The sequence below is a fragment of the Hibiscus syriacus genome, unplaced genomic scaffold (assembly GCF_006381635.1).
Source record: "Hibiscus syriacus cultivar Baekdansim isolate YM2019G1 unplaced genomic scaffold, ASM638163v2 tig00110890_pilon, whole genome shotgun sequence".
NCBI lineage: Eukaryota > Viridiplantae > Streptophyta > Magnoliopsida > Malvales > Malvaceae > Hibiscus > Hibiscus syriacus.
The window spans coordinates 10739262-10756076 of NW_024062900.1; the positions used below are offsets into that span (position 1 = coordinate 10739262).

General features: G+C 34.1%; 1 protein-coding gene and 1 pseudogene across 1 annotated transcript; both read left to right on the forward strand.

The window, feature by feature from the left end:
• The first annotated feature begins 1283 nt into the window (after window positions 1-1283).
• On the forward strand, window positions 1284-2127 carry LOC120144713. The gene is made up of 2 exons (XM_039158714.1): window positions 1284-1608; window positions 1781-2127. The coding sequence occupies exons 1-2, from the start codon at window positions 1284-1286 to the stop codon at window positions 2125-2127; spliced, it is 672 nt and encodes a 223-aa protein (XP_039014645.1).
• A 4826-nt stretch (window positions 2128-6953) lies between these two features.
• Window positions 6954-12399, forward strand: LOC120144714 (annotated as a pseudogene).
• Window positions 12400-16815: the final 4416 nt, after the last annotated feature.

Genomic DNA, 16815 nt, shown 5'->3' on the forward strand with positions numbered 1-16815 from the left:
TACCAAGTTGAGAAAGTGTGAGTTCTGGCTTAGCCAGATGGCTTTACTAGGACATATCGATCTGTTGAGGTATTTAGGTGGATCTGAGTAAAGTAGATGCTATTATGATATTGGAAGAGATCTAAGAATGTCTTAGAGATTCGTAGCTTCTTAGGCTTGGCTGGCTATTACCGTCAGTTTGTTGAAGGTTTCTCCATCATTTCAACTTCTCTAACGAAGTTGTTGAGGAATGCCATTCCTTTTGTCTGGTTCAAATCTTCTCAGTCTAGCTTTGAAAATTTGAAGATAGTTATGACTGAAGCCCTAGTGTTGATTCAACCCGAGTCTGGGAAAGATTTTTTTCAGTTTACAGTTATGCTTCTCACTATGGACTAGGATGTGTTCGGATGCAGGATAAAAAGGTTGTAGCTTATATGTCTCGTCAGTTAAAGTTACATGAGTGCAATTACTCCTCCCATGTTTTGGAGTGAGTTGCAATGGTCTTTGCTCTAAAGATTTGGAGACATTATCTCTATGGAGAGAAGTGTTATATCTATATCGACCATAAGAGTCTAAAGTATCTGCTTACTCAAAAAGAGCTTAATCTGAGGCAGCATCGCTGGTTGGAGCTTTTGAAGGATTATGATTGTGATATACAGTATCATCTAGGTAAGGCCAATGTGGTGGTCTATGCCTTGATTCGTTTGAAAGTATTTGAACTGAGAGACTTGTTTGCCAAGTTGAGCATGTATGACGATGGCAGTATGTTAGCAGTGTTACATGTTAAGCCGACCTTAGCTGAGGAGATTAAGACTAATTAGCTCCTAGACAGCTCCTTACTTTCCGTTATCGAGCAAGTTATGTAGGGCTCGAGCTCGGATCATACTCTTAATCAGGATGTATTATGTGCTTTCACGTTCGTTACTGTGTTCCTAGGGATGGTGAGTTAAGGCAAACAATTATTTAAGAGGCTCATAGTAGTTCTTACGCCATGCATACTGGTGGGGATAAGATGTACAAGAATATCAAGGAGTGTTAATATAGGGTTGGAATGAAAAAGGATATTTTTGATTTCATAGTGAGGTGTTTGACTTATCAGTAGGTTAAGGCAGAGCATCGACACCCATCTGGTCTATTGCATCCCATTATAGTTCCAGAGTAAAAATGGGAGCACATCACAATGGATTTTATGAGTGGTTTACCTCTTGACTTATTCTAAAAAGGATTATCTCTAGGTGAATGTTGATCAACTCACCAATTCAGCTCACTTTCTTCTTGTTCGAGTTAATTATCCCCTGGACAAGATGGCTAAGTTATATATCTTTGAGATTCTCATACTTTATAGTGTTTCGTTGTCTATCATCTCTGACAGAAACCCGAGATTTACTTCTAGATTTTCGAAGGCTCTAAATGAGGCTCTAGGTACTCATCTGAACTTCAGTAAAACTTCTCATCCACAGACTGATTGTCAGTATGAGAGAATGGTACAATTTTTGGAAGATATGCTACAGGGTTATGTGATTGACTTTTGTAGTAGTTGGGAGGACTTTTGGTTGTTAGTCGAGTTTTCTTACAACAAAAACTACCAGGCTAGTATCTACATGGAACCGTATGAGGCTCTGTGTGGAGGTAAATTTCATATTCTTATATGCTAGACTGAGTTGCATGATAGGAAGACGTTGGGTCCAATGTTAGTCCAAGAGATAGAAGATACTATTAGATTGATCTGTGATCATTTTAGAGAGGCCTTTGATAGAAAGAAATATTATGTGCTGAGGTTGTGGATCAAGTTTTCTGAAAGTATTTCCGTGGAATAAGGTGTTGAGGTTTAGACACAAGGGTAAGTTGAGTCCAAGTTTTATTGGGTTGTACCGTATTCAAAAGAGAGTCGGACATGTCGCTTATAAGCTTGAGTTGCCACCCCAGCTTAGCCGCATTCATGATGTTTTCCATGTATCTATGCTGAGGCAATACCATCCGGATTCAAGTCACATTATTCAGATTGAGGATGTAGATTTAAGACCTGATTTGTCTTATGAGGAGGAGCCTGTTCAGATTTTGGATCAGGATAAGAGAGTTCTTAGGAACAGACGTATCATGATGGTCAAAGTTCAGTGGAGTAATCGTGGTCTCATAGCGGCTATGTAGGAGGCGTTTGAGTTGATAAAGGCTCAATTCTCGCATTTGTTCAGACTAGGTAAATTTCGAAGACAAAATTTCTTTTAAGGGGGAAAGTTATCACACTCTAAAATAGGGCTTAGTTTTTTTCCTAATATTAATTCTGAGGATTAAAATGAATTTTAATTAAATTTAAGGTCTAAAGTGAAGTTTTCATTAAATTCTTGACAAATTTGTGAATTATGAAAAGCTTGAGGACTTATGGCATGATTTAACTATTTTCTAAATATGTTGGATTTAAAACCCCTTTTTTCCTAAATGTTTCTTCATTTGGAAACTTTTCTTTTCTCCATCTTCAAATTTTTTCTTTGGAAAAATTTTCCCAAAAAAATTTAAACATCGTTTTTCCACTGATCGTTACTTCGTTTGGTACACCACTCGTACCATAGGTGTAGGCATGTGTTTTCATCCTAGAGTTTCCTTTTGTTTAGTTTATTTTTGTTTTATTTTTTTTTGGTTTATTTTTATAATATAACATTATAATTATATATATATATATATATGTATGTATGTATACTATATATATAGTTTGAAAAATATGTATATAATATATAGTTTTGAAATATATGGTATATTTTTGAAAATAAATATATAATAAAGTATTAAAATATATAAATATAATAATCTAAATACATATTTTTCTTTTCAAGTTATTTTTATTTTTATTTTATTAATGTTATATATTAAGACAGGTACAAATCCAATTCTAGTTTGGGTTCAAGTTAAAGGTTCAATGGAGGTCCGGGTTGGCATCCAGGCCTAGTTAAGCTCACAAGCCTGACCCAGTAGGTTAGCCCGTTCAAGGCCCAAGAAGCAACAGTCTAGAATACAAGCTCGAAACAGGATTCATCATACAAGCAGTCACCCAGGCTAGCTCAAGCCCAGATTGGGGAATCAACATTTAGGCTCGATGAGGCTAAAACTTAGTTAGGGTTTTCCATATTTAGCTTTCAACTATCGCGTGATCTACACCGTTAGATTTGGTAAAGATCAACAGTCTACGAGGCATCATATTTAGGGTTTTAACCTTAGACATTAGTCAGTCGCCGCCTCCAGTGAAGACCAAAAGGCCACCGATCAAGCGCGTATGCTTCATTTAGCCACCCCCACTTGAGCTGCCGATATCACTGGCCAAATCCAAAAAATATAGGGACATTAAATGCACCATGCCGCCCCTACCTAGTCACCTCCATAGCCCGGTGACTCAGAGGGCTTCTTCTCTCTGACCGGTCTGAATAGTGACTTGGGGGTTCTATAAAATCAACCCATAACCTGAAAAAAGCCCAAAACAAATTGGACCAAGCAACACCACAACAGAGATCAAAAACTAAACCAAGAATAGAGGATTCAAACCAAAACCAAATAAAATAACCCCTTTTTTTAAGTATATCCGACCGTGGAGGACTTCACCGAAACAGTGAGATTTGTCATCAAAGGTAAAAGTTTTACCTTTAAGGATTTAGATCCCATTTTTAGGGGGTTTGATTTAGGTAGTTTTGGGGTTTCGGGATCTTTTTAGGTTCTCGAAGGGTGTAAAGAAAGAAAAAGAGGTGAAGAGGTTTATTTTACCTTCACTTACGGTGCCGATTTATGGCGTCTGGATGGCCTTTGATGTTATTAGTGACAGGATGAGAGTAGAGAGAGGGGAGATCATTTTAGATTTTTTTAGGGTTAAAAGAATAAAATGGGAGAAATAAGAAAAGAGAGGTCGGTTAGGGCCTTATTTTTTTGTCATATATTGAAACGACATCATTTTAAGGAGTTATGGCCATGCGGAAATGACGTAGCTTTAGGGGTCGGGGAAGTGCTTCAGTGCCTGATTTACTGTTAATTGCATATTAAGTCCCTCAGGATTTGTATTTTAATTTTTTGGTCATTAAATGAAAATTCTTGCATGTTTAATTTTGTTTTGTTTACATTTTGGCCACCACCTGTTTGTTGAGCTATATTATTGTATTTATCTACATAGATAATTGTTACATGTATATATATTTTACTATTATACTATTATATTTACCAATCTAGGTAATTTATACAAATATATATATTTTATTGTTATATGATATGTTATATGTTATTAATCTATACGTAATTTGTACATATATATATATATCTTTTTGTTATATTATATGTTATATTATTTTATTTACCTACATAGATAATTTACATGTTATTATATTTAATTTATATATATCTATGGTATGTTTTGAATATATTCTAGGTCATTCTTTCAATTTAAAGTGTTTGATACCCTCGTAGGCATAACTCGACACAAAATCAAAATAATTTGACTAAGAATAATATTCATTCATTTTAAAATTATCGTAAAGTGACTATCTTGACGTATAAGAAGTTCACTTTCGAATATTTTAAAATGAAAGTATATCTCATTAAATGAAATCCTGAAATTTGACCTCACTTAAAATTTGGGGAATAAAAGAAAAAGAAATGTTCCTCTATTTAAATTCTTCGAGAAAAGATCGTTAGAACTTATCTAAGGTCCAATCTCAACGTCTTTAAATATTCAAATATTTTTTCTTCTTTCTAAAAGGATCGATATTTTTAAATTATTTTGATTTCATTTCTTACATTGGAGCAGGAATTAATTATCTCAAAGTACGAGAGATTAGTTCCTCTCGATAGGAAATAATTAAATATTATGATATTTCATTAAAAAAATTCAATATTTTTATTTGAAGGGATCGTTAATTAAATTAAATTAAAGCTAATAAATTTTATTGCAAAGACAAATAATTAATGGACAAGGTACCGAATAGGATGTTGTGGGGGTGCTAATCCTTCCCCACATGTAACCGACTCTCCAACTCATTTTCTGGTACGCATACCTTTTTAGTGTTGTTTTAATAATTTTTAAATTGAATTTTATTAAAATAACAAAATATTTTGGGTGTCCCATCAAGCCCTAATCAATGATTGGTGACAACTCCTTAAATCGTGTTTTATCTTATTTAAGAAGGAAAACATCAAATTATTCGAGACGAGATTTTTAAATCACACCATAAAAGAATTGAATTTTTTTTAAAAAAATCATTTCAACAACTTAACAACTCTGCTGGGGAATGATTTTAGAGAGTAGAGCCATAAGTTCATTAAATAATTATCTTTGCAAGAAAAATTATAAACTTGTTTTAGTTTATGTTTTAGTCCCTTGATTGTTTTAAATAAATGTTTTTTGTGCAATTTGATTAGCAATTAAATAGTTGTATTGATTCATTTGTTAATCTTTTCAGATTAATTATGTCTTTATTGGAATTGAATGAGTGTCGTGTGTTGTATGATTATGTGTTTCTTTTTTAGCTTTTCCTCACACATTGTACACTGCATTATCATGACATGAGCTAAAGCCCCGCTCCATCCTATTTTAGTAGGAATGAGAAATTACTCCCTCGTGTGGTTTTCAGCTCCGTATGGGATAGTGGATCACTTCTGGAACTCATGCCTTATGGTCCTCGTGATGGTTTTCACCTCCCTATGGACATAAAAAAAAGTGTGTTCCCTTGAATTGAACTCGATCCAAAAACTTGTAATATGCCAGGATTAAGGGTTTGGTAACCCAAAGGGGCACCAACAAGGAAAATTTAAGTATCTCTTATTTTAGAGCCTAAATCAGTATATAGTGAGCCTAAAACTCCATCCTATGTAGAGCTCGACCCAAACATTAGAAATCTCATGAGGAGAGCACACAAGGAAAAGCTCTTTTGAGTCTTTTAATATTCTATAGTACAATTTTACTTTCCTAATAAATGCATGAGAACTAAAAATCATGCGGTTAGGTTTAGTTTTCAAACAAGAATGCGAATTAGATATAACGCGGTTAAGATTTTTTGTGAATAACAAAGCATGTGGGTAGAAAGCATGTTTGGGTAGGATTTATCATACCGTGTATGAATAGTCAACCTGTGAGGGTAGGTTTTATTTGATGCTTATAGTACTTACTATCTTGTTGTTTATCTTATTTGTAGTAACCCATTCTTGTTATTTTATTTTGATTTTATTTTCTTGCATTTTCATGTCATCCAAAGGTGCTAATTCGCAAGTGATTGACTAAGTAAGAAGATTATTCATAATGAGACAAACAATTCTTAGCCATTTAGTCAAAATTAGGAGATCCAAAGATGTTCAAACGATCCATAAAGAAAGACATTCGAGGATTGAAGAAATTTGAAGCTGAGTGAAGGCTTTCTTTGAAGACGCAAAGGGCGAGATGCATCCTTAGGAGACAAATGCAATCAGATTAAGGACAAAAAGACCATTTATAAAGACATGAAAACCACTTCGTGTTGGAAGTAAAAATTGAGATACAAGATTTAACCATAAATAATTTAAGGACATATGACGTCATCAAATGTGAAAAAGCACACTGACAACTTTGGTTGCAAGGAAATAAAGAAATGAAGAATCGCAATTTTGTTTTGACTACCTGGTGTAATGAAGCCTTGTTTTCTAAATGAAGGTTGTTATATGGTGGTCACTTATGGAATTAACACCTTTTGAATTTGCATTTGACATCTACATTTGCATTCTCACTGCTTTAATTTAAGCATTTTTACATGCATCAATCATGAAAATGTGAGAGTAACTCATGAAGGATACTGTGACAGAAGTTCTTAAAGAAAATTGAAGTTACTCGAGGCGTGTCTATAGAAAGATCGAAAGCGATGAATGAGATATTAACACGTGTTAGTAGGATCTAGAGAATTCAGGAACAACTCTTAAAGACTCAACAAGAAATGATTGATGAAGCAAGGAAGTTCCAAGTTGAATCTAGATAATAGATGTCCAAGTTGATGAGCATGATGGTCACAGTGATATATAAGGAGAAATCATTAGAAGACTTTATTGTGCAAGAAAAGATGAAGACTTTGAATGAAAATTTGAATGTCGTTTGTGCAGCCAATACGATGACAATAGATGATCAAGAACCTGTTGGGGAATATGGTAATCCAAGTCAACTCCAAAAATCAAGTATGATTCTAGAAAATGTGACAAAGATCATGATGGGAAAAGTGAAAATTGAGGTTGAAACTACTAACACGAAAGTTTAGTCTGACTCAAAGAAGAGAGGCATAGAGAAAGTTCAAATGCCAGTAAAGAAGGCTAAAAGTAATAAGAAGAAAAATAAGAGGATACATCTCGTTCTGATTTTAGGGTCATATTCAGACTTGTTATCCTTTCTCTTTGAAAGTGGTCTTCTAACACCAATTCCTCCAAGGCCTAATACTTATTTGCGTCTAGATTGGAAAGATATCAAAAAATCATGCAACTATCATTCTGGAGATTTTTTCCACTCTATGAAAAGATGTGTGGATATGAGATTAAAAGTTCAAAACCTCATCACGGAAGGGTTGTTATGCTTTGAAGATGGAAAGCATAAGCTCCCCGGAAGCTCATAGCTTATCGATAAGTGGAGATATGCAAGCCAATGTCTTCCACATGACGTTAGTCAAAATTTGAACCTTTAAAACAAATATTTCAATGATCATTCACTAGGTATTCAAGGTGATCATAATAGTGGCAAAGAGAAAATAAACTCAAAAGATCTTCTACTCAATTTTTCTTCATTTTCATACAGCAAATTATATCCCAAGTTGCTCGAAGCCCAGCTGATTACTCCACATCTGGCTAAGCCTCTGTTACCTCCTTATCCGAGGTGGTATAATGAGAAAGTTTCTTGTGAATGCCACACCGATGCCTGAGGACACTTTATCGAGAATTGTTACTTCAAAAGACAAGTCCAAGATCTTTTCGCACATAGAGTTATAGAGGTGGGTGTTAACAATCAGTCTATTTTAGTCAAACAATTGGGAGTCAGCCCCTATAATGGAATTGATGGGGTCAAAACAAATGAAGTTCATACGGAAAAATGCATGAAGAAAAAAAAAGAACAAAAGCAAGGAAAGCAAGGTATGTGAGGCAGAGTTGAAGGATCCAACTCTCGAGACTTCTTTGATGCTGAAAAAGGAGAATAAATGGGAAATGACGAGAAGGAAATTAAAAGAGAAGTAATCCAAGACTGGCCGCAAAAGATGTCTTGGAAAAATACGACCCTCAAGATTTTTCAAATTCCCATTTCTGACTTGTTATCCCCTTTAATCAAGAGTCAGTGCCTCACCCCAAGGCCCTTTAGAATGAGGACTAGCCCATATACTTATGGCTATAAATCAAACAGTGCTTATGATTTTTATTTGGGGACATTGGGCCATCCTACTGACAAGTGCATACCATTGATGAAAGAGATAGAAAAACTCGTTGACAAGGGAGTCCTGACACAAGAAATGATTGAGTGATGGGAAGAAAATGAGGATAAAGACACTAATCCATTTAGACACCCAACATTCTATAAGTAACAGGGCGTTCTAGATGAACAAGTTAAGGTTGTTATTCACCATAGTTGCACCGTACGTTGAAGGCATCTTGTTTAAATTTGTTTTTTTTCCTTTTTCAGCTTTCTTGTAAGGATATTTAAATGAACTTATGGTACTTTAAAGATGGTAAGCATTGAATCAAATTTGCAATATTACAGTTATTTGAATATCAACTGAATTAAAAACTCTTTAAATGTTTAAAATTATAGATCTTTGACAAAGTGACAAGATTAAAAACTGATAAAAAAGAGACCCTTGACATTACCCCAGAAGATACACTTAAACACCATACCCTTCTCTTACAGGGACCAATATAGCCTTCTCCTCTCATGAGGAAATTATCAAGAGGCTTGGCATTCAGGTATGCATAGAAGCGGAAAACATGGGGCATATCTTGTGCATAACGTTGTTAAACTGAATGGACTACACTTCTATTGGGGAAGTTCAGTGATGATCCTAAACTTCACAAATGGAATGGTGGAGTAGATGAATTTAGTATAGGTCAATTGTTTGGGAACTGAAATCTAAATATGGGATTTTTTGAACATCAAAGACTCTTAGACTATAACTGGTTCTTCTCGATGAGCTTAAGAAATTCTAAATCTGAATACTCAAAAGGTTAATAAATTATTATTATTATAGATTATACAATAAAGCTGAGTTATTCCACTAAAGTAATTGGTTATAGAGGAAACTCAAAAGCCCTGGTTTTATGAATAGATTGCATTCAAACCATGACATTGCTCGGGTACTTGGCAGTTCGGAGTTTGCTCCACTATGATTGTCAAGTCAAAGATTTTGTGATGAGATGAACCCTTCAGCTATGTATGGAAAAAGGCAAACTAAATAAATTCCAATAAATAAAGGCTCTATTGCCTATGGTTAATATAATAATGAGTTTCATTAAAATGGATTAAGGGAGTTAAGGAACACCTGTCATAGTCAACCTCACACAAGCACTCAGAAATTTTATATTTAGACTGATGTCCCTGCACTACCTCTTCTGAGGGAGTGTATGAAGCTTGAACAAATGTAAGATTTCAGAGAACTGAAATAGAAGTGTTCTAGAAAGTCTAGTAATTGATTATGCTAGTTGCATCATTTTGTCTACATCCGCTTAATATGCCAATCGGAGAAAGATTGGCATGTCACAATGTTCACAAGGATCGAGAAAGAAACGACATCTTTGATGATTGAATCCTTAGAAAATAGGAAGTCAACATGAAGCCAACCCATCAATTTTGACACTTGTCAAAGAGCTATAACTTTGAAAATATTAAAATAGTTATTGATTCTTTTAAGATTTTGTGAATTCATGTTTATGATTTACTTCAATTGTGAGCATTGATTAAGGGGAAATACTTTAAAAAATTCTTTCATTCTTTGATTTCTAAAATAAAAGAAAGGAGAAAAAATTTTCAAACATGACAATCTCAAGTGAAACGGTCCTTGAAGTTGGTGAAGCTCATTCTGCCTCTCTTTGAGAAAAATAATAAGCGATGCCAGAATAATGAGGCATTCCACAATCTTGAAAGCAAATAGTATGAGAGATCAGAAGGACTGGATGATAGAACCTGTAACATTTCTTTGTGATGTTGTTGGTAACCCATCAAGAAACATATAATCGCCTTATTCGAAAAGGGAACATATCCAGTTCATAACAAAAATGCAAGAAATTTTGTTAGAAGAATTAATCACTTCTTAAGTGTCCATGGCAACATGAAGAGAAGTCTGAGATATCAGAAGGGCTGGAGGATAGAACTTGTAACATTTCTTTGTAACGTTGTCTGTAACCTGTTAAGAAGCAAATAATCGCCTTATTCGAAAAGGGCATATATCCCAACTCATAGAAAAAAATGCAATACATTTTGTTAGAAGAATTGATCACTTCTTAAGTGTCCGTGGAAACATGAAGAGAAACCCTCATGCTATTTGACAAAACTACTGTTTAGTGACACCAGAATGAGACCATTCAAGATTAAGATATTTGGGCACAAAGAGAGCCAAGAGTACCCATATTGGGGCATTACCAAAACCAAACTTCGCATGGATCATAAGATTCAAATCAAACTAACATTGAGAATAAGTCTTACAACTTGAAATGTTGGGATATTTTTGAAGGCTTATATCATCCAGAAATGATAAATGTTACGATATATTTTAAGGCTGATATCATCTAAAAATGATAAATGTTGAGATATTTTTGAAGGCTCATATAATCTAGAAATTATAAATGTTGGGGTATTTTTTAAGGATCATATCATCCAGATATGATAAATGTTGAGGCATTTTTGAAAGCCTGTATCATCGAGGAATACAAGATCATTGAATTGAGCATACGTTTATTTTCAATGAGATAGAAAGGTGTAAAGAATGAAAATGGTGAAACATGGACAGTGAAGCTTACTATATATGATTGTTTTGTCCATCATCACAACATAGAGTTGCATTATGCATGTGATTTCCCATGCATTAATGTTGGCAACTAATGCGTCCCACTTATATTCCCACTGAGCTTTGTTCTTTGATGTCCATTGCAACGCTATACAAAAGCTCTGAACACCATTTAAAGACCTTCCCTGGTTGAAAAATATAGGCAAAAGCCACAAGAAATGATGAATAAGTTGTCATATGTTTTATAAACCAGTAACTATGGTACTGAACCAATGCTGTGATCATGTGGCGTTTCCAGAAATTCTAATTTACCCAAGATGAAGGTTATCTTCTATAATCCCCGAGGTTAAAAGTGAAGAATGGTGAAGATTTCTTTCCACGAAATGGGCGATGGAATTTTAACAACAAGAAACTAGTGGAGCCAACTAAGATTGAATGATGGGTTGTTGTTAAACTTCTCAGCATGATGTGATACAAATAGCCTTGTTCGAGATCTGATTAGATGTGGAGACATGAAAGGGATTAGGATAGACCCTCCCTTTGATGTGTTTTAAGAGTTAAATCAAAACATACATTGCTCTCCTTTTGATATAATAGATAAAATGGTTGAAGATATCCCATCTAAACTTCCTAAAGCTTTACAGTTCCTCCTTTTTGTTTTACCTAATAAGAAAATTCAGATCTTTATGGTCCATGGAAAAAGAAGAATCTTGCAAAGTTTGACACAGTCACACAGTGTATGGCTTTTGATTTCTTTCTACACTATATTTTTGTGGACACAATCTCCGAAGTTTGAAATGATATATTCTCTTTTCAAACCATCTGGAAAGGATGATGATGGTATCATAAGGGAAGCTTTGTTGGATTTCTACTCGAAAAAAAGTGAAAGCCTGATTAAATCATAATATTCAAGGATAGAGTTAGTGAGTTATAGTTCATTCAAGTTTTGAACATTGAACTGAATCAGATTATTGAGACTCGCAAATTTCTTGATGAGAGTTCAAACCTCTAGTTTGTGGTTATCATTGCACAGAAAAACCATCATACAAAGTTCTTCCAGCGGGGATCTCCCAAAAATGTCTTACATGGCACTGTTATAGATAAAAAAAATATGTCATCCAAAGAACAATGACTTCTATCTTTGTGCTCATATGGGAATGATAGTAAATATGAGGCCCACACATTATCATGTTTTGGTAGATCATATTGGGTTTTCGATTGATGATCTCCGAGAACTTGTTCGTTCTCTATCATATATATACCAAAGGAGTATCATAGTCATCTCTGTCGTTGCTCCTATTTTCTACGCCACTTGGCATCTTCATAGTTGGGACAATTTATGAAGATTGAGGATATCTATGAGACATCGAGTCATGATGGTGTTACTACTCCAGGAGTCATTGCCTTCCCTCATCTTCCCAGATTGAAGCAAAACGTTAGCAACTCGATGCTCTTTTGCTAAGAAAGAAACATCGTTGAACTAATCTTTTAAATCGTAGGGAATCCAAAGTAGCCCAAAACCTTGACACTCGCATTCATTTGTAAGAGTGTCTGACAAAAGAAGACATATGGGATGAATTCGTGAGGATAGTTATTCAATCCCCATCAAAGAAAATTTTTCAAGATGTTTTCATATGGGGCAAATAAATAAGTTGATCTCATGAGAATGATGGAGATCTTGGAAGCTATTAAGACTTATTCTACCTCAAATAAAATAATGCAAGAGTGAGGGAGAGATTATCTGATCCTTGGAACGATAAAATCTTCAAGATCAGAAGAATTGAGAATAAAAAGTTTTATACTTATTTCTGACATCGTCAACCGAGAAGTAAACGACCGTCTTAATAAAAGGAGCAAGTACTGCTTTGAGATTTTTTCGTATCTCAAGTCATAAAAAATGTTCAGGGCATTCCTTTGTTAGATATATTTGGTCACTTGTTTGGGCAAGTTTGAAAATAAAGAGTTTTGACAATGATAACTTCATGAATACCCACATTGGGGAATGACCAAAGACCAGATCATGTTTGAATAGCATGTTTCAAGTCAAGAAAATATTTAATAGACTTTGCCACTCAAAGTCTCAGGGGAAGGAAATTAAGCACGAAGATATTATATTGAAAAGAAAAACCATTTGTGCTTCAGTTAGTCAAAGAAACTCGAAGAAGCAACTCTGTTAAAATAAACAAGTTTCAAGAGAAAAAGTGTCAATATCATATATCGTACTGCAACAAATTCAAGAGAAAGCATTTTCGCTGAAATTTAAAAAAAACAAAGTAAATAACAAAGAAGACATCATATTGTTCTTCAGAATGTGAGTTTGAAATGACAAGTTACTATATTGATATAGAGTAGATTCTGGATAATAGTGATTTAGTGAAAGAAGATCGAGTTCTCCACTTAGGAGTCAAAGGAAAATTGAATCAACATCTTTGCATTTATGAGAACATTATTTGCATAAAATAAAATGCATTGCATTGATACATTTAATTGCATTCATGTCATGCACATAAACGCATGATTTTTACAGATCTTTCAATGAAAAGAGAAGGTCAATGAAACATCAAAATCTTCTGAAGAGAAAGAAAATCAAACCTCAAATGAAGGAAATCACATTCATATTGGCAGAACTCGAAGAACATATGAACTCAATCCATAAAACAATCATTGTTTTGGAGTGGGGAATGTTACCCAACCATCAATTTGTTTTTATAAGATGTTTTTTGAAGAAAAATGAGAAAAGTAATTTTCAAAGGTTCTCATTTAAAAGGAAATTTTAGAAAAGTAAGAAAGGAATTTAAAGTTTCTTACTTAGTAAATTATTTCCAAAATTTGTAAGTCCTCCTGGACATCTGTAAGACCTTTTGGGCAAGATGTTTTCATGTGATGTTTGAAAAAAAATGACAAAAACAATTTTCAAAGGTTCTCGTTTAAAATGAAATTTTTGAAAAGTAAGAAAGCAATTTAAAGTTTATTACTTAGTAAATTATTTCTAAAATTTGTAAGACCTATTGGGCAAGTTGTTTTCATGTGAGGTTTAAAAAAAATGAGAAAAACAATATTCAAATGTTCTCATTTAAAATGAAATTTTTGAAAAGTAAGAAAACGATTTCCAAGGTTTCTTACCTAGTAAACTATTTCTAAAATTGACAAATCAAACACGATTCAATCTTTCCTGAAGAAGTAGTGGAGTGAATCAAGTTTACAAGTCTGACCTCCCTTAAAGAATAGTGTAGCATACCCGTCTTCCTTCATATCTAACTACCTTAAAAAGATGAACAAATCAAATCCAATCTACCCTGAAATTGGAGTGGAGCAGATTTTCCATTAAAGGATAAGTCACCTCTGGATGAAAACCTGTTTCTTTATCTTTGTCATATTTTCGTTGTACAATAATAGAGAAAGAGGGGTAGCTGTAGACATGTGTTTTCATCCTGGAGTTTCCTTTTGTTTAGTTTATTTTTGTTTTCTTTTGTTTTGGTTTATTTAATAATATAATATTATAGTTAATATATGTATACTATATATAGTTTGAAAAATACGTATATAATATATTGGTTTGAAATATATAGTATATAGTGTTTGAAAAAAATATATATATAATATATGGTTTGAGAAATAAATATATATGGTGTATTTTTTAAAATAAACATATAATATATTATTAAAATATATAAATATAATAATCTATATATGTTTTTTCTTTTCAAATTATTTTTATTTTTATTTTATTAATGTTATATATTAAGACAGGTCCAAATTCTAGTCTAGTTTGGGTTCAAGTCCAAGGTTCAATGGAGGTCCGGGTTGGCATCCAAGCCAGTCAGGCTCACAAGCCTGACCCAGCAGGTGAGCCCGTTCAAGGCCCAAGAAGCAATAGTCCAGAATACAAACTCGGATCCATCATACACACAATCACCCATGCTAGTTCAAGCCCAGATTGGGGAATCAACAGTTAGGCCCGATGAGCTCAAAACCTAGTTAGGGTATTCCATATTCAGCTTCTAGCCACCACGCGATATACATCGTTAGATCTGGAGAAGATCAACGGTCCATGAGGCATCATATTTAGGGTTTTAACCCTAGACATTGGTCAGCTATCGCCTCCAGTAAAGACCAAAATGCCACCGATAAAGTGTGTGTGCTTCATTTAGCCACCCCCACGTGAGTCATCGATATCACCGGCCAAATCCAAAAAATCTGGGGACATTAAATGCACCCAGCCGCCCCTACCTAGTCACTGCTATAGCCCGGTGACTTAGAGGGCTTCTTCTCTCCGACCGGTTTAAACAGTGACCTAAGAGTATAAAATGAACCCATAACCTACAAAAACCAAAAAAAAAAATGGGACCAAGTAACACCAAAACATAGAGCAAAAAACAAACCAAGAATAGAGGATTCAAACAAAAACCCCTTTTTTAAGTAGATCCAACCGTGGAGGACTTCACCGGAGCAGTAAGCTTTGTCATCAAATGTAAAAAATTTATCTTTAGGGATTTAGATTCCATTTTTGGGTTGTTCGGTTTAGGTAGTTTTGGGGTTTTAGGATCTTTTTAGGTACTCGAAGGGTGTAAAGAAAGAAAATGAGGCAAAGGGTTTATTTTTGGCGTCTGGATGGCCTTTGATGTCATCAGCGACGGGATGAGAGTAGAGAGGGGAGAGCATTTTAGATTTTTTTAGGGTTAAAAGAATGAAATGAGAAAAGGGAGGTCGGTTAGGGCCTTATTTTTTTCCATATATTGAAACGACATTATTTTAAGGAGTTATGGCCATGCTGAAACGACGTAGCATTATTAAGGAGTGGGGAAGTGCTTTAGCTCTTGGTTTGGGGTTAATTGCATATTAAGTCCCTCAGGATTTGTATTTTCATTTTTTGGATTATTATATTTATTTCTTTCGATTGGAGCAGGAATTAATTATCTCAAAGTACGAGAGATTAATTACTCTCGATAGGAAATAGTTAAATATTATGATATTTTATTAAAAATTCAAGATTTTTATTTGAAGGATCATTAATTAAATTAAATTCGAGCTAATAAATTTTATTGCAAAGAAAAATAATTAATGGACAAGGTACCAATTTAGGGCGTTGTGGGGGTGCTAATCATTCCCCACATGTAACCGACTCACGAACTCATTTTCTGGTACGCATACCTTTTTAGTGTTCTTTTAATAATTTTTAAATTTAATTTTATTAAAATAACAAAATATTTTGGGTGTCCAATCACACCCTAATCAGGATTGATGGCGACTCCTTAAATCGTGTTTTATTTTATTCATGAATGAAAACATCAAATTATTCAAGATAAGATTTTTAAATGACAACATAAAATAATTAAATTTATTTTCGAAAAAATTGTTTCGACAATAGGATTCCTTGTGTCATTTCAAGTTCATTCGTGTTCACCTTGTCGATAACATCGCTAGCGTGTGGAGGCGTGAAGTATAACAAATTTTTGACGTTATCAAACCGAGCTCTCCGCTGTTCACCGTTGAGAACTAAGCTAAGCAAGTGTCTCAAAACTCCTTAAAATGAATTATAGAATTATTTAGGAATTTTTCCAACATACTAAATCACTGCACACCTCCTATGTGTCGACTCTGCACGTAATTTATGCAGTTTAACGTAAAGAACCCGAATAATAAACTGAAAATTACTTGAGGCCTGTAGCTGCATTGTTTCCTTAAGATAAATTTTCAGACACTCGTCGGTGCTCGAGATCTTTTGATTGTTTGTCTCCCAATATACAACCCTCTAGCCATACCCTTAACGTTACGATCAAATCCATGCAGTCACATGTTGTCTACAAAAATCCTTTTTTAGTGAATAAAATTCGTATAACGGTAAAATTCATACGATAAACATATACATATATTATCA